The sequence below is a fragment of the Gekko japonicus genome, unplaced genomic scaffold (assembly GCF_001447785.1).
Source record: "Gekko japonicus isolate JY-2015 unplaced genomic scaffold, Gekko_japonicus_V1.1 scaffold1092, whole genome shotgun sequence".
NCBI lineage: Eukaryota > Metazoa > Chordata > Lepidosauria > Squamata > Gekkonidae > Gekko > Gekko japonicus.
The window spans coordinates 604,422-623,402 of NW_015163632.1; the positions used below are offsets into that span (position 1 = coordinate 604,422).

The following is an 18,981-nucleotide window of genomic DNA, read 5'->3' on the forward strand; positions in this document are numbered from 1 at the left end:
CCAGTATATGTGATATAGGAAGTTTGGGAGAAGGAGGCATATGTACAGCCCAATTTTGTCAGATCTCAGAAGTTACAGCCCTGGTTAGTGTACTTGGAAGGGAGACCACCAAGGAAGACTCTGCAAAGGAAGGCAACGGCAAATCACCTCTGCTTCTCACTGGCCTTGAAAGCCCCTTGCTGGGGTCGCCATAAGTGAACTGTGACTTGACGGCACTTTGGACACATACAGAAACACACAGAGGACGTTTTTTGATGACTATCTATATTACATCTAATAGTTTACATGAGATTGTGTCACTTTAATCACTTTTTAGTCCCTAAATGTTGAGTTCAGAAACACCTAACCACGAGAGTTGCCAACAACCTGGAGAAAAAAAATGTTCTGCTAGTTTAAGGTAAAGGTAAAGGTTCCCTTGCTCGAAAGCCAGTCGAATCCGACTCTAGGGTTGCAGTGCTCATCTCCGTTTCAAAGCCGAAGAGCCAGTGCTGCCCGAAGACGTTTCCGTGGTCATGTGGCCGGCATGACTAAACACCAAGGTGCACGGAACGCTGTTACCTTCCCACTGAAGTGTTACCTATTTATCTACTTGCAATTTCTTGCTTTCGAACTGCTAGGTTGGCAGGAGCTGGAACTAGAGACGGGAGCTCACTCCGTCATGCGGCACCCGGGTCTCAAACTGCTGAACTACTGACCTTCCACAGCCTGCATTTCAGCGTCTTAATCACTTGAGCCACTGCAGCTCTGCTAGTTTAGCTGAGCCTTAATGGGATGGTATTTACCACCACCCCTTCCACCATGAAAAGCTTCCAATGCCAATTTCCATGCATTAAGCGTCTTTTAAAGGCACAGGACATTTTACCTCCAGCTTTTTAGCCACCCTACCAAAGAGGAAGGAGAGTGCTATTGGCATTTGATTGTTGCCTAGTGTTATTCTACCATTAGCACAGCACAGAAGACACAGAATAGGGACAGGAGTTTAAAATAATATTTACCAATAGTTAAGCAAATCAAACCCAGGAATTTTTATATGACACAGATTGATGACATATTCTGCTAACGGAGCTAAGCGTTAAAGCGGTTATTTTTTAACTTTGTTGACAAAGGATGGGGCAGTAAAAAAAATAAATCAACTTTAAGCAGTACCCCCGATCCTCCATGCTTCCCGGTTAAGGGAAAATGCTGTTTGAACAAATTACAAAGTTGATCTGACTCCAATGGTAACAACAGAAAGAAATTTTACTTACAAAAATAGAAACATATCTTACATGACATATTCATGGTACATTTAGCTTATTGTGAACAGATTAACTTCAAAAAGATTAACTTGCTACAGCTCCAAGCCCATGTAAGGGACAGAAGAAGAGGGGTCCTATACAATGCTCCCTCTAAGCTGTGGAGTCCTGTGAACAAAAATTCTAATATGTGAGCTACTGGCATTAAAGTTGTAAGCGAGTGATTGGGCTACTGCATCAATTAGTCTGCTCTGGAGCCCTCCTTCCTGAGCGAAGACAAAAATGTGTGAGCCAGAGGCTAAAAAAAAGTGAGCTAGCTCACACTCACTCAGCTTAGAGGGAACACTGGTCCTATATAAGACGACAACAGAAGCCAAGCAAGGGCCAAAGAGGCTCAGCATCTAACCGATGAGAGGGTGGGGCCAACTGCCAAGTGTGCCTCAGTGAGATAATTCTCTTAACCCTTTCCCTCCCAGATCCTCTAGCATGCAGAGTTACAACGTACAACACCACTTCTTAATGTTGCATGCAGGAGTTCTCAAGTTTCATCTTATCTCGTAGTTTTTCAAATCTGTCTCTTGACAGAGGTTTGATCAGGATATCGGCCACCATCTCTTTGGTTGAACAGTACTCCATCTCTGTTGTGCCTTTCTCAGTTAGGTCACACACTAAGTGAAATTTCACACCAATATGCTGTGTGCACCCATTTTTTTTTCTGACTGAGAAATCTTAATGCAGTTCTTTAAGCTGATTTGGCTTTTGCCCATCAACTCCAAAGCCCTTTAGTAACTGGTCTAGCCACGACAGTTCTCTGCGTGCTTCAGCAGATACTATATATTCAGTGGAAGACAAACTTACTGTAGATTGCTTTCTACTGGCCCAGGAACAAGTGTCAAACTGGAGAGCCAGTTTGGTGTAGTGGTTAAGTGTGCAGACTCTAATCTCGGAGAACCGGGTTTGATTCCCCACTCCTCCACTTGCACCTGCTGATGTGACCTTGGGTCAGTCACAAGCTCTGACACAGCTGTCCTTGAAAAAGAGCAGTTTCTGTCAAGAGTTCTCTCAGCCCCACCCACCTCACAGGGTGTCTGTTGTGGGGTGGGGGAGGGAAAGGAGTTTGTAAGCCGCTCTGAGACTCCGCGTGAAGGGTGGGGTATAAATCCAATCTCTTCTTCTTCTTCTTGTGGATTTTCTCTCTCCTGCCCCGTCTGCATCTGTGTAACCAACTAACTTTGAATTACCGGGGGATGGCAATCCTACTTTCAGATCTAAAATTCCTTTTAGATATCTAGCCACCCTTTTTACTGCACCCCACTCTTTCTTGCTAGGTGCACTTGTTGTTCTACTACGGATGCCAATGCTGGTTGCAGTGTTGGATCTGCTAGTGGTGCTTAGGTTTGGAAGTCTTCCTATGGTGTTTCTGTACATTTTCTTTAGGTAAAGGTTGACTTTTTTGGTGTTCTTAAGAAAGTCAGTTTCCATAGGTGTTGGATTATGGAGGGGGGAAGTCATGGGGAGTGGTGTATGGAAGTCAGTGGTCTGGCACTTTTCACGGACATGGTTTCACGTATTCACACAGATGAGTGACATATTCTGCTAATGGAGCTAAGCATTAAAGCAGTTATTTTTAATTTCTTTGACAAAAGATGGGGCGGTGTCTCCTGAATCCGACTTAGTTGGCACATATCTGGTGCCCATAAATTTGGCTGCTTTGAAACAAGAGACCTGTTATACAGTCAGATATGAGATTTCAGGACTTGGGACTTGCTCCCAAGTGAGTATAGGGGTGCCAAGAGGCTTATGGAAATTAGAAGACAGGCAACTAGAGAGTTTTATAGCTTGTCAGTTGACAAAGAAACATATATAAATATACAAACATACATAACCAAAATATACAAAACATATCTTCAATATACGAAACATATCTAAATATGCAAAATGTGCAAAATATATAAAATTGTAAAAACTGGAAAAAAGTATATACATTTAAGAAGTGCAGTAGACATGCTGTTGGCTTATGGGTAAACTGCAGCCATGCTGATAGACATAACAAAACTTGTGATATTGCTGAATTCAGGCACTCTGAACCTATGTATGTTTACTCCAGGTAAGTCCCACTGAGTTCCTGGGGTCTACTGTCATGTAACTGTGCATAGAATTGCAGCCTTAAATAGAAGGCGGGAGGCTATTTTACTCAAAGTCAGGAAAAAATTGTTACAGAGACTTGAGGGCAAGGGGCTTCATCCAGACATGTGTCCTAAAAGGAGAGCGTGGACGTTTTCTTGCTGATAATTTAAGCTTTAAAGATCAAATAGCAATGAAGTAGCAGAAGCAAACGAATGAGGGGACTGGGTTTTAATTCAGTAGAGAGTGCTCTTAGTGGGCAAGAAGTGACATACATTTCTGAAAGGGATTTACAGTTCCCAAGACTCATCCACTCATGACTGCATCGATTCTCCAAGTAGTCAAGTTTTTGTGTTCTATAATAACCCCCCAATTCTGTTCCTCCTTTGACCCAGCTGAGTGACCCTTCTGCACCCAGAGAGCTAAGCGCTTCCCTCAAAAAGACCTCAGTAATGTTTGCAGCTGAACCATGGCAGTAAAACTGGGGTTACCTCCTGCAGAAAAATTCCTACGTTTCACAAATGGGATCTCTTCAAACTCTTTGCTAGGTTGAGAGCAGGGAGGGCGGGGAACGGAATGCTGAGAAGAGCCAGACTTGCTTGCTCCATCTGGCTCCTGATCAGGGGTCATTTCATAGAAAAAGAGGTGCAGGAACTCATTAGCATAACTTATTTGCATATGCCACACCCCCTGGTATCACCAGAAGTGTGTCAGAAGGCAACATCCACTGCTTAGGCTCCACTGGACTGTTTTGGATTGCTAGCTATGGGGGGGGGGGATGCGCAGATCCTTGTGCTCCTCGTGGTCCGGGGCTACTGGGAGCAGGGGGCGGGCTGCTGGGAGCATGTGCCTGCCCCCTGGCTCTTTACTGTTGGAGCTCCGCTCCTGTGCGCTCCTGCAGGAAATGACTCCTGTTCCTGATGCTGAAGACTGGATGTCTGGAGAAAGCTAGAGCTCTGATTGAGCAAGGAGGATTGTCTATCTGGCTGTCCTATTTAGCTCAGTTGCATCTCTGAGCTGCTCAGTCAGAAAATCGCTTTCCTGGACAGAAAGCACGAATACTGGACTTTCTGGGTGAAAACTGGGCAGCTGGCAACTGTAACCTGGTCTCTTGAAATGTTAAAGATTTATTCTTCTCTATAGGAGCGGACCTAACCTCCAGAGTTCTGGGGGCCAGGTCTACTCTCTTAGAAAATGATACCCCTTTAATATTTAAAAAGATCAAGCTCCACCAAACAGCTGAGCTGACTACCAGCTGATAGATTGGTAGACCTGGCCTTTGGAGATCAGCTAGCACTGCCATCTTGTTTTTAAAATGTTTTGAAATGTTTAACTGCTTTGAATGTTTTCCCAGAGTTGGAAGGGGCCAGAAAGGCCGTCTAGTCCCACTCCCTGCTCAATGCAGGACTAGCCTAGAGCATCCCTGACAAGGGTTTGTCCAGATGGCGCTTAAAATAACATCATGGGATGAATACTGAGTTTTTGCCGTTTTAACTGATTTTATAATGTGCTGAATTAAATTGTTGTAAACCTCTCTGAGCCCTGCACAAGCGGGGAAGGACAGTCAAGAAATCTAATCTAATCTAAAATAAATAAAATACTCCACCCATGCCCTTCAGAGTTTGAAATTACAGGAAGGACTGAACTGCTGAACTGCAGCCCTCCCCCTGGTTACAACCCCTGCAGGCAGCACTGGATAGTCTGGGGGGGCTCCTGGACTCCCATGAGGTTTCGCTGTCCTGCAGGATTCTCCCATTTTTATAACTCAGGGCTGTACCAAACAAAAGCCTGCTTTGTATATTTATTTAATTACTTACTTCATTTATATCCCACCTTTCTCTCCAATTGGACCCAAAGCAGCTTACTTTGTTCTCCTTCATTTTCTCCTGAAGCCGTCGTTTGAGGTTGGTTAGGCCGAGAGTGTGCGACTGGCCCAGGGTCACCCAATGAAGAGAGACGATTTGAATTTTTTAAACCAAATTCTTTCCTAGCCCATTTTTGACCCCCTCCCCCCCCCCGTGAACCTGAGTCCCGAACCACATGGCCTTCCTACCCTTCCCTCAGCCCTAGGAGGAGGAGATGGCAGTGAAACTGGGTTACCAACCTCAAGTTGGGGCCTGGAGTTCTCCTGGAATCACAGTTGATCACCAGACTACAGAGATGGAGTTCCCATGGATGACATGGGAATTTGGAGGGCAGATCCCATGGCATACCAAAGAATCTAGGGAAAATGGTATTCCTAGGGTGACATCACATCCCTGCTTGGCCTCATTCCTAGATTCAACCCTGCCCAGATACTGCCCGCATATCTCCAGGAATTCCCCATGCCAGAGGTGGCAACCCTAACCTAATGAAGGGTGGTAGTGGAGATGGACCCAGAAGAAGAAAGCATGTGCTGATGAGGAATTTCCTTTCCCCTGCTTCTAGCACTTCATAATATCCTTTACCCACTTGATGGAATTCTATAGATTTCCATGAAGACCCATCATTGCTTTACCTGTTTCAGTTCATTGGTTACACTGTTACTAAGAATCAGGAGCCCTCATTTAATTAGTCCTCCCAACAGCCAGTAAGGTAGGTCAAAACTATAGGTTGAAAAACTGAGTCAAACGGTGACCTGAGTCAGGCAGTGAGTCAGGCAGTGAGTTTATGGGACTACATATGAGCTTGGGCCTTCTGACAGACGTTCTTCATGGTTGAAGAGTTCAGGATTAATGTCTTGAATACAAATACAAAGTAAAACAACCTAGGTCCCGCTCACATGGCAAATTTGCCGCGGGAGAGCCACGGGTGGTGGGCGGATTATTGGGGCGCAATCACACCGCATCATCTGGCAAGTGGAGCGCACCCGTGGTATACCGCCGAAAAAGCGCAATAAAAAACCAGTACCTCGTATGTAGTGGCAAACGGTTTGCCATGGGGTGCCTCCGGACTCCTGCGGTGTGACCGTGCTGGCCCCTTGTTAATGCACAGGTGGGGAGGACAGGACCCGTGGTTTGCCGCCAACGCGTCGGATCGCTTTCTGGCAGCTCTAATTGCACCGGAGCAATTAGCCATGCCTCCCCCCCGCGTTATCCAGCCCGTGTGACTGGGGCCCTAGTTTTGCTTCATTTTACTTTGTATGAAGAAGAAGAGGAGACTGGATTTGTACCCTGTCCTTCACTACCCGAAGGAATTTCAGAATGGCTTACAATCTCCTTTCCCTTCCACTCCCCACAACAGACACCCTGTGAGGTAGGTGGGGCTGAGAGAGCTCTTTTGAGAACTGCTTGTGAGAGAACAGCTCTGAAATAACTTGTGACTGACCCAAGATCACACCAGCAGCTGCATGTGGAAGAGTGGGGAATTAAACCCGGTTCTCCCAGATCAGAGTCCGCGCTCCTACCCACTAAACCAAACTGGCAGGCATCACCTTAAATTTATCTAAAGGTAAAAGTAAAGGTTCCCTTGCTCAAAAGCCAGTCGAGTCCGACTCTAGGGTTGCAGTGCTCATCTTCGTTTCAAAGCTGAAGAGCCAGCGCTGTCCGAAGACATTTCCGTGGTCATGTGGCCGGCATGACTAAACACACAGGCGCACGGAACGCTGTTACCTTCTCACCGAAGTGGTACCTATTTATCTCCTTGCAATTTCTTGCTTTCGAACTGCTAGGTTGGCAGGAGCTGGAACTAGAGACGGGAGCTCACTCCATCATGCGGCACACTCGGGTCTCGAACTGCTGAACTACCAACCTTTCACAGCCTGCAGTTCAGCGTCTTAACCACTTGAGCCACCGCAGCTCCTTAAATTTATCTACAGTGTTGCTAATAAGAAGAATACCTCCCTTTTATTTTATTTTTTTTAAAACCAACCTGATGAAGAGTTCTGTGGAACTTAAGAATCTTGCACGCTGTTTTGTGTCATTTTGGTTGATCCTAATCATGGTGTTTCACGGGTTTGTTTTTGAAAGAGAACAGTTCATTCCCTTTGCTATTTTCAAAGAGGCTGAGAATGGAAAGCACAGAATTATCCACAAACAAAACAAAGCAAGATTCTCACCTGAAATTGTTCCCAATTTTGCCTCAGGGGTTGAAACGTTGACCTCAGCCTATAGTTTTCCTTCCTTCTTCTGCTCCACAAACGTCTGTTCAGGTAATCTCAGCTACTTCAGGGTTTTGCATTTGCTGCTGGCATGTTGCCAAAGCCGGTACAGAGGATGCAGGAGGGAATTACTCCAAGCCTCACTATCATCCTGATAGAAAACCCCTGGGGATTTCCTCACATAAATTAACAACGATCTTGTCAGGGTTGTTGTAAATTGGCGGCTGGCATGTGTACAAGGGAGTGAGGTGAGCAGATGGTCCTGGCGTGAAGCATCGGTGGGGGTGTGATTGTAGAGGATTCGCTGCCATGGAGATGGGGGATATCACAGAGAGCTTGGCCGCTTGGGATGCTGCGAGGAACGCATTCCTGTCCCGCGAAATGACCCTGTGGGTTATTCTGTCCGAAGAGTGAGTTTACACTTCAAGGTCAGATGGGCTGGTGGACTTCCAGGGTTGCAAACTATGTAGTTTTTAACAATTTGCTGTGAATCATTAGTTAGTAGTGAAAATGGATAATATGGTTCACTTGAATCATTATAGTACCTGGGAATTGTGTCTGGTTTCTGTCCTTAGATTAAGCCAAAGTCGCAGAACAGCTGTCAAAATTTTATACTTGTATCAAGTCTTCCCTCTCCGTGATGTATCATTCATCTCATGATCTGAGGTATCTTTGCCCTGCCCCATCTAGAGCCACCAACAGTTAAAGCACAGGGCATGGAGCCAGTATGGTGTAGTGGCTAAGAGTGTGGATTTTAATCTGGGAGAACCAGGTTTGATTACCCACTCCTCCACATGTAGCTGCTGGTGTGACCTTGGGTCAGTTACAAGTTATTTCAGAGCTGTTCTCTTATGAGTGGTTCTCTCACGAGCTCTCTCAGCCACAGCTACCACACAGGCTTACAATCTCCTTTCCCTTCCCCTCCCCACAGCAGACACCCTGCGGTCGTGAAGGGCAGGGTATAAATCCAATCTCCTCCTCCTCCTCTTCCTCCTCCCCCTCCTAGGACCGAGTATGCCCATCTGCTAGGCAGAACGTTGTGTGGTGGGAGTTCTGTTACCTCTAGGAGGCACTTTTCATTCTGGCATAAACTATAGATCTATGTTTGCCAAATGCAAGCCTCATTTGCCATAAATACGCACAAATACATAAACGCATGCAAACCCACTTTCTTCCACCAAATTTGTTTCACCGAATATTTGCCTTGTTCAAAACCTCTGAATTCTGGACCTCATAATAAGGGTGGATGTTATGTGATACAATAAATAATGGGTTAACAGGTTACAAATGGTGGCCATGGACCTTTCCCTTGTGTGTTCGTGCTGATATACCTGCATGAATGGCAAACTATTCAGGGCTGTGGTGTGAGACCATTGACTGACAGCAAAAGCCATGCATGGCACAGATCTCTGTGTCTCCAGGGTGTCCACATAATAGATCTAGCTTGTTCATTGTGACCTGCTTTTGAGCCGTGGGGGTCAGTTGGCTAATTAGTTCTTAATTCTTTATTGGAAAACACCTGCAGAGCTGCACCTTGTATTAGTCCCAAACTAATTCACACGGAGGGAGATGTTTTGAGGGTTCGTGATGGAAGTGTTTGGATACCATGGTGATGATGAGTGTTAGATGCAAACCAGACAGCAGTATTTATGGATTATTTGCAATGTTCAGAAATCTTGGGGAACTCATATCCTCTCAGGGGTTCGACTTCAGATTTCAAAGTGAAGCTTGTTTAGATGGGATCTGGAAATGAGTCACTCAGAATGAAGCTTCTTTATTTTTGTGGTCCTTTCCCGTTACACCAAAGAATGTAATGCGTGAAGTGAAGAGACCCATGACCTTTTGGACATTTTTGGCCAATGCCTTTGAGCATTACGATTCCTGTAGGGTCAATACAAGAATATTTTTACCAGGACTCACCAATGCTTCGATGCCATACAAAACATTTTGAGCAGCACGGAACACTCTCAGACCCTTTTGATTATTGTTTGGCTTTTGTAAAAATGCTGTTTTATTGAGAATTGTGAACGTTGTCCTAGTGGGGCCAGCATGGCTACCAGATTTGAACTAATCCTCGAGTCTGTTTCAAGTCCAAACTTACTATCCACTCTCTAATCTCTTCTGTGGAGATGTGCTAGACTGTGCAGCAGTAATGAAAATTTGTGTGATGAGAGGCAGCAGTTGGCCAGATAATGAGTTTTGTGAGCAAAAGATCCTTCAGCTGGAGATAGGAAGCTAAGGTTGTTGCATTTAGTGAAGCGATGTCAGCTTAATTGACCTGGAAAGGCTCTGCTTGAGACGACAGAGAGAGAGGTTGCCGTTGTGAATGCAAAGTAACCACAGAACCTGTGCATGAGAATATACTCCATGCTCTCCCCTCATACCTACCATTCCACACAGCTCTGGTGAGCGTTTTGACTGGATCAATGGTAGAAGTATTGTTATGATGTTAAGATACTGTAGTGATATGTCTACTCCAGATTATTATTATTTTTTAAAAAGCCTACCGGTGACTATGAGGTGGAGTATGGCAAGCATGAAGAGACAGGGTTTTTTCCCTGCATTTTCATTTTCTTCACTTGTGTGTTCCTTTTTCTTCAGTGTTTTCCCCCCTGTTCTGCACATATTTTGCTCCCTCTAGTGGTTGATTCAATATTACATTGGTTTATGTCTAGCATTTCTCCCTGCAGATTTAAACTGCAAATTTTTGTGCTGGACATAAAACAGTGTAATATCAAATCAACCACTAGAGGGACCAAAACACATGTGGAACAGACATCTCGCACCCCCCCCCGCCAAAAAGGAGCTTACAAGTGAGGAAAATGAGGGTGAAATGAGAATGCCTAGGGTGCCGGATATGCAAGGAGGTTTGAACATCCATACCTTCCTGTTCACGTTTTTCTGGATGGGGCCCTTTTCCAGGGTCATATTTGCCTCCCCGTCTCCCCACAGATGATGCTATGCCTATAGATTCCTAAAGGAAGAAGCTGTATCTGGGAACTTGGAGTGAGCTTTATTGTTCTTCAGGAAACCAAAGGGCCTCTTGCAGAAGACCTGCTTCATACCAGTGATCCAGGCAGCAGAACAAAGTTCAAATCATGTCTTAACTGCATGGAAATAGCTAACCGGGATTATGTGTTATGAAGCTGGAACCAGCTTGCAACATGGCTTTATTACACTGATATTGTATGATTAATCCTCCGAGAGCTGCCGGCGTGATTTTCCCTCAGTCTATCCAAGGACAAGCCTTATTAAAGTGTTTCTGTAATGGCCAGTGGCATACGGGCCAGTATATTTTCTTAGGGTGACCACGGTGCTCTTTTGTTTGACATTACAATAAGGGTGCTCAGCTGCTGAATTAAAATTTAATTTGGAGGCAGTGGGATTGCCTCCAGGACACATTATGCCTCTTCAAAGTGTCTGCATCATTCATGAGGCCTCGTTTAAGTCCCTCAAGATCAGAAGTCAGGTGTTTGCGTAGAGATGGGAAATTCAAATGACTTGCACCGAGGAAGGCTGCATCTAATAAGCACTGTGACAGTATAATTGCCCGATCTGCTGGTATATTTACTAGGTTCCCTTCTTCACTTTAGTAGTTCCACCCACTAAATGTATTTACATTATACCTGGGGTTTTTTTGTGTGGAAAGCTGCCTCTAGCAGGTAAAGGAACAAGGAGCGTTTGTATACAGAATGAAGTTGCCCACATAAAAATGGTCCTTTTTATCTTCACTGGCATTAATTATATTGGATCAGGAGAAGCCGTTTTCCTGATTTTTCTACCTGAGATTTCTTAATTGAAGGTGCTGAGGATCAGACCTGAAGTGTTATAAATGCAACGGATTAATTTGTGTCACTGAGTTTTTAAACAGGGGCAAGGACTAGAAAAGCAAGAGTCACTGAACATGATCAAGAAGCGCTGGGGGAAGAATGTAAATAGAGTATGACAACAAGGGAATTCCAAAGTGACAGTTCCCAAGCTCTGAAAACTCAAAACACTGTCATTAGAACAAATATTATCTATATTCAACCAAAAAAAAGGTAAAGGTTTCCCTTGTTCTAAAACCAGTCGTATCTGATTTTAGGGGGCGGTGCTCATCTCCGTTTCCAAGCCGAAGAGCCAGTGCTGTCTCAAGACAGGTGCACAGAACGCTGTTACCTTCCCACCGAAGCAGTACCTATTTATCTACTTGCAATTTCTTGCTTTCGAACTTCTAGGTTGGCAGGAGCTGGGGCCAGAGACGGGACACGCATGCAAAACAAATGGCCTGGCCCTGTGCAAAATGAAACAAATAGTGTAGAATGGAGACGTTCCTACCACTCACAATCATAACCTTATCCGAATTCCTGGTTCCTGAGGGTACGCTGGGGGTACTTCTAAAACTGTTCATGTACCTCACCATCACAAAGGTTTGCTGGGTGTTTGTGTGTGTTTAGGATGAAAGGATTTCATATCAACTGCCAGATTTTGTGTTAAAGATCATATGACTTGAATGGATATATAGAATCCTCGTCTAAATTAAAGTTGGCAAAAGCCAATTCTCTTCTTTTCAAAAGTCAAACTTTTATGCTCTTAAGGATGGCTAATTCTCCATTAAGAACCTGATCCTAAGGCCACTTCAGTGAGCAATAGGGTCAAGAGCCAAGATAATAAAGCAAAACAGAACAGCAAATGTGTTGTTGATTGTTGATGCCATGTTATTAAAAACAGACATCCAACAGCTGCCGACATACATCATGTTTTAAGCACCCTTAGAGATGGCTCCAAAGAGAAAAGCAAAGAGACGCCCTTCCAAACCGCAGGCATGGATGTAATGTCCTTTGGGAGAGGGATTTGGAAGATTGTGACAAACAGGGCAATGCAGTCTATTGAGTTCTGTTTCTGAATGTTAAGCTAAGCAAAGGGACCTCCCTCCCCAGCGTTTAATAAGGAGGTGCAGAGACACTTCCGATCTGCCTTGAGCTCATTCTGTTCGGATTCTTTCATGCTGTATTGCAAGCCAACATTTAAAAAAAATCTGGCCAGTCAATCAAATCTCCAAGAATCAATCAGAAGCCTTGCTGGGCAAAAGCCCTACCTGGCTCCACCAACTTCCTAAAAACACTTGTCGGGTGCCAGAAAAGGTGTTGGCTGGCATCATGGCACCCATGAACACCATGGTCAGGACCCCTGAGGTATTGGTTAGGATCTAGCAGGAAAATTATGCTGATGAAAGAGGGTCATGGTTTTAATCAATGCCCTCTCACTGCTGAAGACCTCTAACTCTCTGTGTTTTCCTGGGGGTCCCCTGACCCTCTTCAATAGCATTTCATGGAGGGAGGCATTGTGGGCTGCAGTGAAAAGGGGAAATGAGAGCTAGTTTGGTGTAGTGGTTAGGATCACGGACTCTAATCTGGGTTTGATTCCCCACTCCTCTACATGCAGCTGCTGGTGTGACCTTGGTTCAGTTACAAGTTCTCTCAGAGCTGTTCTTTCAAGAGCAGTCCTTGATAGAGCTCTTTCAGCCCTCCTACCTCATAGGGTGTCTGTTGTGGGGAAGGGAAAGGAGATTGTAAGCCGCTCTGAGACTCCTTCGGGTAGTGAAGGGCGGGGTATAAATCCAATCTCCTCGTCCTCCTCTTCTTCTTCTGTGTTGGAACGCCCTCCGTGTCCTCAAGGGCATTATTCCATTTGCTAGTGGTTGCCATTTGGTGGTGTATTATTTATTTATTTAGGAAATTTCTATGCTACCTCTCTAGGGAATGTGCTTGAGGTGGCTTATGAAGTTGTAAATTAAAACCCAACATTAAAAACCCAGCCAGAGCATAAAAACATAAAACACTGAGTGACTTAAAAGTAAGTTAACAGATTTCAGGCAGAAAGACAGTAGTAGCACCTTAAAGACTAACAAAATTTGTGGCAGTGTATGAACTTTTGTGAATCACTGCTCACTCATGGAAGCTCCCACCCTGCCACAAATTTTGTTAGTCTTTAAGGTGCTACTGGACTCTTGGACTGATTTCCCACAAGCAGCTGTGCCGCTCTCCCTCTCCCATTCCCCCCCCCCCTTGTATTGGTTCCCACCCCGATTTTCCCCGTTCGGGTTGAAATGCTCTGGGATCGTACCACTCCCCCAAGGAAGCCTCACTCCCAAATTTCAATAGAAGAAACATGAGCCAAGGAAACCACATGGGATGAAATTCTAAAGTACAGCTTTCAGTCTCCCTGCCAAAATGCAGAAGTATGTGTGTGTGTGTGTGGGGGGGTAATCCTCGTATTATAGGCAGTTGAGGAAGCAATCCTAAACAGACCTAAGTAAGTCTCATATTATTCACTGGGCTTGGGTGGACGGGATTCAGAGCTTACTTTAAACAGAAATGCTTGGAGGAGGGGGAAATGCTAAACCCTGGGAATGCACATGAAACCCATGCTAGCTTCATCATTGCATTTTCTTCCACCCCCTGCCTAACCTAACTCTCTGGTGTCTGCGGGCTTCCTTGGGGGAATGCTTCACACAGTGAAATTAGGTGTCCTAGGACATAGGTTCTACCTAGGGTTATCAGCTCTGGGTTAGGAAAAATCTGGAGATTTTGGGGGGAAAGCTTGAGGAGGGTTGGGTTTCCGGTGGGGAGGGAACTCTGCAAGGTATAATGAAAAGCAAAAAAGAGGACAGATTCCCCGACTGACTTCTTCAGACAAGTGATCACTATGACAAATCTCATTTGAAATACCCCTACTATTTAAGCTGTGATAATTGCTACTAACTGGGAATACTTCTACGCTTCCAGCCCCAAAAGGGGACATTTTTATTAGTTTTTTTAAAAGAACCCAAAAGAAGATGGACACCAAAAAAAGAGGACATCTGGTAACCCAAGTATAATGCCACAGAGCCCACTCTCCAAAGCAGCCATTTTCTCCAGGTGTAATAGTGGGATATCTCCAGCAACCACCTGGAGGTTGGCAACCCTAATTTTACCTCCCTTAGCCTGCATGCTGTGTTGTTATAAAAATGAACCAAACCTATGCACTCTTGTTGCCTGTAGAAAATGTTTAGTGGCATTTTTGTTGTTGTTCAGTCGCACAGTCGAGTCCGACTCTTCGCGACCCCATGGACCAGATCACGCCAGGCCTTCCTGTCTTCCGCCGTCCTCTAAAGTTTGCTCAGTTTCATGTTCGTTGCGTCGATGACACTGTCTAACCATCTCATCCTTTGCCGTCCCCGTCTTCTTTGACCTTCAATCTTTCCCAGCATCTGGGTCTTCTCCAGGGAGTGCTCCCTTCTCATTTGGTGGCCAGAGTATTTGAGCTTCAGTTTCATTATCTGGCCTTCCAGGGAACAGTCAGGGTTGGTTTCTTTTAGGATTGACTGATTTGTTCTTCTTGCAGTCCAAGGGACTCTCAAGAGTCTTCTCCAGCACCATAGTTCAAAAGAATCTATTCTTTGGCGCTCGGCCTTCCTTATAGTCCAACTCTCGCAGCCATACATGACTACTGGGAATACCATTGCTTTGACCATGCGGACTTTTGTTGGCAGGGTGATGTCTCTACTTTTTATCATGCTGTTTAGGTTCACCATCGCCTTCCTCCCAAGGAGCAGGCGTCTTTTAATTTCATGGCTGCTGTTTAGTGGCATACATCCCCCTTTTTACATGTGGACGGGCAGATTCATGAAATAATGGGTTCCCCTAGGGCTGATTTCATTTATTTGGATTTCTTTGTAGTGTTATATCCTGCTTTCCTCCCCAGTGAAGACCCAAAGCAGCTTACAACTTCATTTCCTCTATCTTATCCTCAAAATAACAAACTTTTGAGGTAGATTAGACTAAGAGACAGTGTGCATGACTCGCCCCATGTGCTATATTTTCCCATAGTCCTTTGGAAGTCCTCATTTGTGCTCGTGGCTCAGAGGTTAAGACGCTGAAACTGCAGACCGGAAGGTCTGTAGCTCGGCAGTTCGAGACCCTAGTGCCTTATGACGGAGTGAGCTCCCATCTCTGGCCCCAGCTCCTGCCAACCTAGCAGTCCGAAAGCAAGAAATTGCAAGTAGATAAATAGGTACCACTTTGGTGGGAAGGTAACAGCATTCTGTGTGCTTCGGCATTTAGTCATGCTGACCACATGACCACGGAAACGTCTTCAGACAGCGCTGGCTCTTCAGCTTGGGAACAAAGATGAGCACCGCCCCCTAGAGTTTGATTCGACTGGCTTTCGTGCAAAATATACATTGCAAGGGACTGTCATCCAGAATTGTTTCCTAGAGAGGAAATCATCATCTTTGCATTGGGCAGAGTCCTCCTGGGAAGCCATTTGTGCTTTTTTAGACAGTTCCACCCCCCGCCCCCGTAGGAGAGATGGGGAGTAAGCAAAAAGAACAAAAAGCCTCTTCCCTTCTCCCACTTTGACTCATCTCTGCGTGGAACCTGAAAGACTTTAGAGGGAATTAGTGATAAATTGAAACAAAGTCATTAATTGTGAGAAGGTGACTAAAAATAGAACTGTTTCCATCTCTTTGTAGATTTTCTGGACGTCCAGGAAGTCTATTTATTCAACCGGGAATATGAACTTAATAAACAGGAACACCACACCGAGAAATACTACAACTTAAAACTGATTGTACGCCGGGGGCAGCCTTTCCATATCCGGATTGATTTCAACCGTCCGTACAATCCAAAAGAGCACCAGTTCTGGATCGAGTATGTAATAGGTAAGTGCCAAATGATGGCTTTCGTCCTGATTGTCATTCTCTCTCTTGGTCCTGTGGGTTTGCCGTGGTTTGATGTGTGAGGTGGGAAAACAGGAGGAGCGAAAGGCAGGCCTGGGCACCTACAGGTAACGAGGACACCTGGGTAGGCAGCAAGAAGTTCCTAACATACTTCCTTCAAACTCCAAACCAGGAAAAAAGCTCCAATTGCATGCATTTCTCTTGAAATAAGCAAAAGCAACAGAGAAGAGTCTGGAAAATGAAAGGGAAAGGAATGCAGCTTGTCCTAAAAAATGAGCTGGCTGAGTAGAAATTGGTAAGCAAAGTGAGGCTGAATCTACATGCGGGGTGGTGGTGGTGGTGGTGGAAATATGCCCCTGCTCCAGCATCGTAAGCCAGTGGGGCGTGGTAACAGACGAGAACAGGGTCTGTACATACTCCTACTCCTCTCCTTTGCCCCGTTGTGCATTTGCAAAAGTGCAGCTCAGTGTGACAGTGACTGTGCTAGTTCCTGCAGCCCAGAAAGCCCCCCTTTCCCCTCAGCTCCCCTTTCTCAGCCCAGCAGCACTTTAAAGGGCTACGAAGGGGTGATGGTAGGTGTGATGTACTAAGATGGCCATGGCGGCGCTTATAGTAGGGTAGGCTGGCAGTCTTCAGGTGGTAGATGGAGACCTCCCGGGATTGCAACTGGTCTCCAGGTTACAGAGATCACTTCTCCTGGAGAAAATGGCTGCTCTTTGGCACTATATCCCACTGAGGTCCCTCCCCTCCCCAAACCCCACCCTCATCAGGCTCCACTCCTCAATCTCCAGGAATTCCCTAAACTGGAGTTGGCAACCCTAATTCACAACTTTGGTTTTCCCTCGTATGGCTGTGGCCCCGCCCCCAGCGTGCCTGGCATCATCACGTCACTTCTGCATGCGGCGCATGCGCGCAACAGACGCCGGCCGGGAGCCCCCTGCTCTCGGCGAAAATCCACTTGGCAACCCTGGCTGGTGGAGGTAGACTCCAGCAAGCTGCCTTGCCACTGCCATTTTGAAAGCTTGTCATCATGACCGCACATGGAGCCTACAAACTGATGCTCCACTCGCAGCCGCTCTGCATTTCCCCCTTCCAACTGGGTTTATTTTTGATCTGGTTTAAACGGGGAAGCCCATAGACTAAGCATGATGTCACGTGGGAGTTCCATTTAAACGAGGGAGCTTCTTGTTCTTCCTGCAGCTGAGAAACCCCCAGCAGAAGCAGTCCCAGTGCCCTGTTGCTCTTCCCCGGCCTCTGGCGGTGGTCACGGAGGTTCCATTTAGCGATCACGGCTGGCAGCCATTGAGAAACCCTAAACCCATCAAAGCTAATGGCCTTCCTGTGGCAGCGCACTCCATTAGTTCATGATGTATTGTGCACAGAAGTGCTTTCTTCTAGTCCAGCCAGAACCTGTTGCAGACCTATTCCCCCCTGTGCTTAGGGTTGCCAGCTCTGGGTTGGGAAATACCTAGGGTTGCCAGGTCCCTACCTTTCTCTGGTGGCAGGGGGGAGAAGCTCCTGGTCCAGGATCTTCACACGCTGTGATGACATCACCCAGAAGTGACATCATTGCGCCAGGCATGTCACCGGGGGGGGGCGCTCTAGTATTCAACTAGAAACTCTATGATACCATAGAGTTTTCAGGCCGAATGCTAGAGTGTCCCCCTGGCGATGTGCCTGGCACGATGACGTCACCTCCAGGTGACGTAATCGCACCAGGCACGTTGGTGTGATCCTGGCACTTTGGGGGCGTGGTTCCCCCACCAGCCCGATCTGGGCTGGCAGATTGGGGGCCCCTAAAGCGGGCAACCCCCCTGCCCCCCCAGTTGAAGGGCAAGTATAACAAGAACACAGATAGTTCTGCAAACTTGGGGGCCTCCCAGGTTTGCAGAAACCCTCAAAAAATGTAAAACACTACACTGAGAGGTTAAATTTCCCCTCTCCCAAACAATAACATTGTCTCATGCAGATTACTTAGCAGAGTATACTGGACTCCAGGCAGCCTCTTGGATCTTCGCCATCTTCACGGCTCCAGATGACCAGGCTTCCACCAGCATGGCTCCTGGGCAGGGTTCCCTCTAAGCTGAGTTAGTGTGAGCTGGCTCACAGTTCTTTAGCCTCTGGCTCACACATTTTTGCCTTAGCTCAGGAAGGAGGGCTCCAGAGCAAACTAATTTATGGAGATCAGTTGCGATTGCAGGAGATCTCCAGCCATCACCTGGAGGTTGGCAACCCTACCAATGTTTCATGACTATTGGATTTCCCCCCCAAGCTCCCCCCCATATTTGATGACAATGCCTGATGACTATGTAAGAACTGTGACACTGGGTGACGTCCAAGTTCAGTGTGCAGAGGTTAACCTAGCAAATTTCTTCCCACAAGCAAATCATCACTGGATTCACAGAACCACAGGGCTGGACTTGTGTTCTGGTTCCGCTCCTGAGTCTGCAGGGCTACACACCACCTGCCAGGCCAAAAAGAGTGTTCATCCTAAATGAGTTACCGCTGTTAAATTCCCCCCCCCCCAAGCTTTCTTTCTAAAGCTTTCTTTCTTGCCATTATAAACTCTTTGCTTTTGAATTGGCATTTAATTTATCCTCCTGGGAACTGGCTGCATTTTTGAAATTTGGATTATTGATTCCCACCCACCCCTTTCTGTTGCTGTGTAATCATCGCGGAGCCATTTATTCAGTCTGTTGCTTAATAAATTAAATTAATAAATTAAGTTTAGTGTGCCTTTAGCTTTTACATTTAAATATGGCAGAAAAAATATGGCTGTTTTCAAGTATTCTCACCCCCCCCCCCCCTTTTCTGTGGAGTAACTTAAAATTTTGTGGGGGGGG

At 45.9% G+C, this 18,981-nt stretch overlaps 1 protein-coding gene across 1 annotated transcript in view; it reads left to right on the forward strand.

Moving 5' to 3' along the window:
* F13A1 (coagulation factor XIII, A1 polypeptide) overlaps positions 1-18,220 on the forward strand; it is a 19,852-nt gene extending 1,632 nt beyond the window's left edge. Inside the window, exons 2-3 of the mRNA XM_015407541.1 lie at positions 15,932-16,120; positions 18,108-18,220. Coding sequence (XP_015263027.1) covers positions 15,932-16,120; positions 18,108-18,220 — 302 coding nt within the window. The remainder of the gene's footprint in view (positions 1-15,931; positions 16,121-18,107) is intronic.
* The last annotated feature ends 761 nt before the right edge of the window (positions 18,221-18,981 follow it).